The sequence below is a fragment of the Rattus rattus genome, chromosome 7 (assembly GCF_011064425.1).
Source record: "Rattus rattus isolate New Zealand chromosome 7, Rrattus_CSIRO_v1, whole genome shotgun sequence".
Lineage (NCBI taxonomy): Eukaryota > Metazoa > Chordata > Mammalia > Rodentia > Muridae > Rattus > Rattus rattus.
The window spans coordinates 87,180,955-87,186,954 of NC_046160.1; the positions used below are offsets into that span (position 1 = coordinate 87,180,955).

The 6,000-nt window shown below is 36.8% G+C and overlaps 1 protein-coding gene across 1 annotated transcript in view; it reads right to left on the bottom strand.

Annotated features, from left to right (window-relative positions):
• The window catches only part of C7H14orf39 (chromosome 7 C14orf39 homolog), a 32,546-nt gene extending 27,863 nt beyond the window's left edge, over nucleotides 1-4,683 (bottom strand). Inside the window, exons 1-4 of the mRNA XM_032909125.1 lie at nucleotides 4,635-4,683; nucleotides 4,479-4,535; nucleotides 3,134-3,260; nucleotides 1,145-1,234 (exon numbers count right to left, since the gene is read on the bottom strand). Coding sequence (XP_032765016.1) covers nucleotides 1,145-1,234; nucleotides 3,134-3,260; nucleotides 4,479-4,535; nucleotides 4,635-4,683 — 323 coding nt within the window. The remainder of the gene's footprint in view (nucleotides 1-1,144; nucleotides 1,235-3,133; nucleotides 3,261-4,478; nucleotides 4,536-4,634) is intronic.
• Nucleotides 4,684-6,000: the final 1,317 nt, after the last annotated feature.

Below are 6,000 nucleotides of genomic sequence, written 5' to 3' on the forward strand. Positions count from 1 at the left end.
AAGCCATTATAAATCATTTCAAATTCTTTGGGGGAATAAAGCAGTGTCCATAAATGATAGCTTAATAGTCTTCCTTTTCTATTTTCTGCCTTCAGATGATATACTCTAGCTTCCTACTCTTAGTTACTTTTCTATTGCTTTGAAGAGACACACCAACCATGGCAACTTACAGAAGAAAGAGCTTATAGGGGACTTACAGTTCCAGGATGGAGTCCCTGACCATTATGGAAACAACCAGCAAAGCAAGGTCCTGGAGTAGTATCTGAGAGCTCACACATCTCGCCCACAAGCACAAGGCAGAGAGAGAAAGCTAACTGGGAATGGTATGGGCTTTTGAAACCTCAAAGCCCACCCCGAGTGACACATCTCCTATGGCAAGGCTACAGCTCCTCATCCTTCCCAAACAATCCACGACATTTCCTTGAATTCTATGACAGTAAGTCTAAATCTATAACGTTCACCACTTCTTTTAGAGTTCATCTTCAAAAGGACTGCATTTTTTATATGTAGAATGTATTTTTTAATTTGTATGTATTTGTGTGTGTCTAACAAAACTAGAAAGAGGAGGAAGAGGAGTAGATCTTAAGGGAGATGGAAAACAGTAATGTTTTTAAAATGTAGGAGGGGGGCTAACTAGTGGAAGAATGGAAACCAGCTTGAGATTTGAGAGGGAGTGTTGTAGAGGAGAATAAATGAGGAAAGGATACAAACGAGAGCAAGGTATGATACACTTGTGTGAACATGCCATGATGAATACCATTATTTTTTATGCTAACCTAATTATATTAATATTGTTAACCACCCAATTACAGTAATATAATTTCCAGCATTGCAAAACTGTCAATATCCCCAAATTTTCATAAGTTAATTCTCCATATTAGTATTCCTTTACACGGTTTTCTACAAAGATCATTATTTGAAGGATTCTGCTACAATAGTTGCTGCTGAGAATTAGTTTATATCTGAAAAATATCTAAACACAGAAAGTTAAACAGAGCTTTATAATAGACAGACTCACAATGGTACAGAGAACCTGTTAACTTAAAACTCATACAAACTCGCTACATTTTTGATTATCATTCTTACACAACATGCTCTGATAATACACATTTATGGAACTGATACAACATATAAATTACTGTACTTGTCTTTCTCATGGGTTTCTTGGTAAGCAGTAAGTTGGTCTTTTATATAATCTTCATGCTTATGAAAAACATCACATGTTGGCTTCCAGCTATGAAAAAATTACAGTTGTGATTACCATCTCAAAATGACAAATTGATAATGTAAAAATAAACATTATGGGATGAGTATAAGAACAAAAAATAATTTAAGGAGCAATGCATCTTTCTATTGGGGTATGCTGTGTGAAACTATGTCTCTGTCCTCCCTCCCCTCACACCTATCTAAGGCATTCTCTGATAGTTTTTAATAAAAATCAGATGGCCAATTAGCTGGGCAGGAAGTGGAAGGTAGGAACTTCCTGGGAAGGACAAAAAACTCTGGGAAGGAGAAGGAGGAAAGGTTTTACCAGGAGACATCAGGGGAGGCAGACACTGACTACAGGTCTGGGAGGTATAGCTAGCTATGTGGCTAGATGGGGCTAGGTGGTCGGGTTAGCTTAGACGAGCCATTTGAGAGTCTGCCCAGCTAAGACCTAAGCTTTGAAATATTAAAAGGTCTCAATGTGGTTATTTTGGGGAAAGCTGGTTAAGGAATAATTGCCACTGCATTAATTCCCAGCATTAATTAATATATACAGAACATAATAATCATTTAATCTACATCCTTCTCTTCCTAAACAAGTTCACATTAAAAAATGTCATGTCCTATCATCACTCTATCAGCATTCATATGATCATAATATTAAGATTCATTAAATTTTACAAAAATTGGCTCTGATTACTAGAAAAGTACAGGTTTGACTGTGTACCTCTATGGCATTTGTATTACATATTCTACTAATGGTCTTTGATTAGTACTCCACATTAGTCATCATTACTGTTAACTTCTTTCCATGTCAAATGTACATGTCATAATTTCATTAATGGTCAAATGCTTAGTAATAAGTATGTACCTAAATCAATGAAACCCCATGTTAGATATTTGAATTAGTGTTCTGACCATTAAAATTTTAAACAAGAAACTCAATTCAATTGCAACCAAAAAGATTTGAGTGAATAAATGCAAAGACACAGTTTTTTAAGATCTTGAATTTTTTTTTAATGTCTATGGGTGTTTTGCCTGTTTGTCAGCCTGAGTACCAAATGCATGAAGTTCCTATGGAGGCCAGAGAGAGCATGGGATCCTCTGGGACTGGAATTACAGCCAGTAGTGCTCCATCATGTGGGTGGTGAGAATTGAACTCCGGCCTCTGCATGAGCAGTTAGAGCTCTTAACTGCTGGGCCACCTCTTTAGTCCCTAGGCTAAATTCTTAAAGAAATATAAGAACTTGAAAAGCCAAAGATGAAAATTACTTCAAAGTTTATTTAATAGCAATTTTACACACTAAGCTCAGACTCAAAATCACCTATTTGTTTTTACGTAGACAGGATCTCACATATCCCAACCTGTCCTGGAACTCTCTATGCAGCTGAGGACAACCTTGAATTTCTAATTCTTCTGTCTATATCTCTCAAGTGCTAGGATACAAGCATGTGCCAACACTGTTAGTTTACAAAATTCTGTATTTCGATTAAGTAGATCTGAGTTAGTGAGAACTTATAACCCTTATTTCTATTTTTCTGTGGAATCTTCTCTAAGTTCTTCTGCAATGCCACATAACTAGGCAATCTGACTTTTTTTTTTATTTGCTAATATGGATACTAACTTAGAAGTGGGAGGAAAGAATGTACAAGGCTTTGGGTTTAATTCCCAGGGGAGGAGAAAGAGGAAGGTAAGGGAAGGAAGAAGAAGAAAAGGAGGATAGAGAACACTGTTACTTTAAAAATAGGATTTTCACTTGTTTGTCTGTGGTAATCAAAAAAAAAAAAAAGTGGGGGCCTTGCACATGTTAGGTAAGTGTTCTACCATTGAGCTACATCCCCAATTTGACATTTTTCTACTATAAACTCTAAACCCTTGAATAAAAGTACCAAATGATATGGGCATTCATTTCTGTCAAATACTTACTTACTACAGTTGTCTTTGATTTCCTTACTATGTTTATAGTAAAAAGCGATGTCCTCATCTATTTTGTTTATAGCTTCACATATTTTAGAAATATTTGCTTTGTTTTCTTTAATACTTTCAAGGCATTCTGAAAAAGGAAATGTTTGTTTTATTTAACCAGAAATCATAAGTTCAAAATAAAGAAATATACCAGAAAAACAAAAGTATATGGCAATATACCTAAGGGGGGGGAGATCAGAAAACTGAAAGGAAGAGAGGCCTAAGAGATAGGCATCTATACTAAAAATCAAAAGAACCAAGGCAAGACCTACCTCTTCCTAGACCCAGAAGCTAAAAAGAACAGAAGACTCTAAAAACAAATGTCCCCCCCCCTCATCTTTTACAATAAGTGTTAAATGAGAGGGGATTTAAAGCTAATTTATCTTGTGCTGCTAAAATTCATGTAAACATTTACTCATTAATAATACTACCAGAAGGATTCTTGACAAATGTGAAATTTCATCCATTGCACATCAGTTAGTAAATATACCAACACATTTGTTGCTCATTAAATATAAGATTCCACTTAAAATTGGAATAATTTTCTAAAAATTTATGTGTATGAGTACTTTGCCTGACTGTATACTATGTGTACTATAACCCGTGTACTAAGTGTTGTCTAGTGTCCATGGAAGAGGCAGTCAGATTCCTTGAAACTGGAATTACAAGAAGTTGTGAATCACCATGTGAGTGCTGGGAACCGAACATGAGTTTTGTACAAGAGCAACAAGTGCTTTTAGCTACTCAACTATCTCTCCAGCTCTGAAATAATTAATACACTATTTTCTTTTTTATTTCATAAAAATAACATTTTTTAGAATACTAAAGAACACTGAAAAGAATACTAAGGAATACTAAGAATACTAAAAAGTTACCAGTTCAGTTTTCAAGACTAAAATTAGAACTGAACCATTTTAATTTATTTAATTTACCCTGTTATTTTACTTATTATTTTTCAGAATCATTCTTCCTGAAAGTTGCCACTTGCCACCCTCTGGGTTTTTTTATTATTTCTAGAAAAAAAATTCAATATTTAAAATGACTTTTACTTGAAAGGGAAAAAAAGAGGTCTTTGAGCTGTATATAAGGAATTATTTCTGAGAAATTCTTTACAAAGTGATGTTGAATACAAACATTGTTGCAACACTGTTTCAACTATTATTCCCCAAATAAATAGCTGATTGTTACTCAAAGGAAAGATCTCCTTCTCACACACAACCTATAAGTTGCCCTAAGTAGTGTAATTATGCATTATGCTATATAAAATTAAAATACTAAAATATTTATTTCATGCAAAACTACTTACTATTAATTCTTTGAATCTTATCTTCTTTAATACTTATGTCTTGCTCATACTGGAAAACTAAAATAAACATTTCTTTTGTGATTTTTTCCTTCATGGTTAAAGGTCAATTGTTAATACAAATAGCTATTTCCTTCTTTATTTTCATTTTATACCTACCAAATTCTAACAAAAGCCTGTCCAAACTGACAAACAGGCTGTCATTCATCTTGGACACTGTGTAAAATAAATAATAAAAATTTCAGAAGTCATGCATAAAACAGCATAATGTAAGAACCTTTCAAATATAGCATTTCCAAAAGGAAAATATAGGTGGATTAAGACGAAGAGAGAAGGGAGTCTCTTCCAATTATCGGCTCAATTCCCAGCCAGAGCTTTCAGAGTTCAGATAAGCAACTGAGTGGAAACTCGAAGGATTCTGCAAGACGGAAAGTTCTGGAAGTTTTCCTTCGTGACTGTTTATATAGGGTACTGCAGGAAGTCTTTGAAACACTAGAACCCAGATATCCAGATTTCTTGATATATATTTTAAAACTTCTGTGTCAACTGGAGAATTCTTAAAGAAAGTGAAATGGTGCAATTTGACGTGTATGAATTGACCACCACGTGTTTTGTTTAGCTTTTTAAGGTTTTCCACAACTCACAGTCCTAGATCTGCCCCAGGCTGGCTTCGCATATCTGCTCCTGCATTTGTGGCGGGAATTCGCTCAAGGACAACGCCCCTTCCCACAGATGCTCGCCTGTGGAGGCCCTGGTCCCTTGGTGCACCGCCCACACCGCTGCCTCTTTCAGACCCAAAGATGCCCTCTCCTCAGACCCACACCCTCTCCTCAGACCCACACCCTCTTCTCAGACCCACACCCTCTCCTCAGACCCGACGCCCTTTCCTCAGACCTCTGGCCCACGCGCGTCCCCTCCCCTCCCCGGCCCACCTAATAGGTCCCTACGGACCCCCGGACATCCGCGCTCGCTCTTCCCGGGGTCCCCAGCGCGGGGTTCTGCAAACGCTACCTGCCCTGAGCTTTAAGAGTCTAAGCCCTTTGGCGCCGGCCTTGGAAGACCCTGCGCACCACGTGGTCAGCCACAGATCTCGCGAGATCACGTTGACAGGGTGCATTGGGCTGCTGTAATCAAGCCTTCCCGAGGTGGAGCTGTGTCAAAAATCCCAAAATGGACGCTGGGTGCAGAAAGTAGTGCCAGAAGGAATCTACAGCTCTCTCAAGGCTGGTGTTCTTCAAATACTACCCAGTCCTCACAACAAAAATGACTTGGAAGTCAGCAGTAAAATGGACAGTAACACAAGAAGAGACTTGAACTCAAAATTCAGCTTGAACTTAGCATTTCTCAAAACTTGTTGCAAAGCAAATTTTAAGACCGTTTCATTTGTTTTGTTTAAAAAAAATTTCTTTTTAAAACTACTCCCCCTACGTAATTTATGCATTTGAACTTTGTGTATCTAAAGCGAACATACAGAAGAAAAATTAAAGTATTCACTAAATTATGCCTATTTTTATTTTTTAATCGA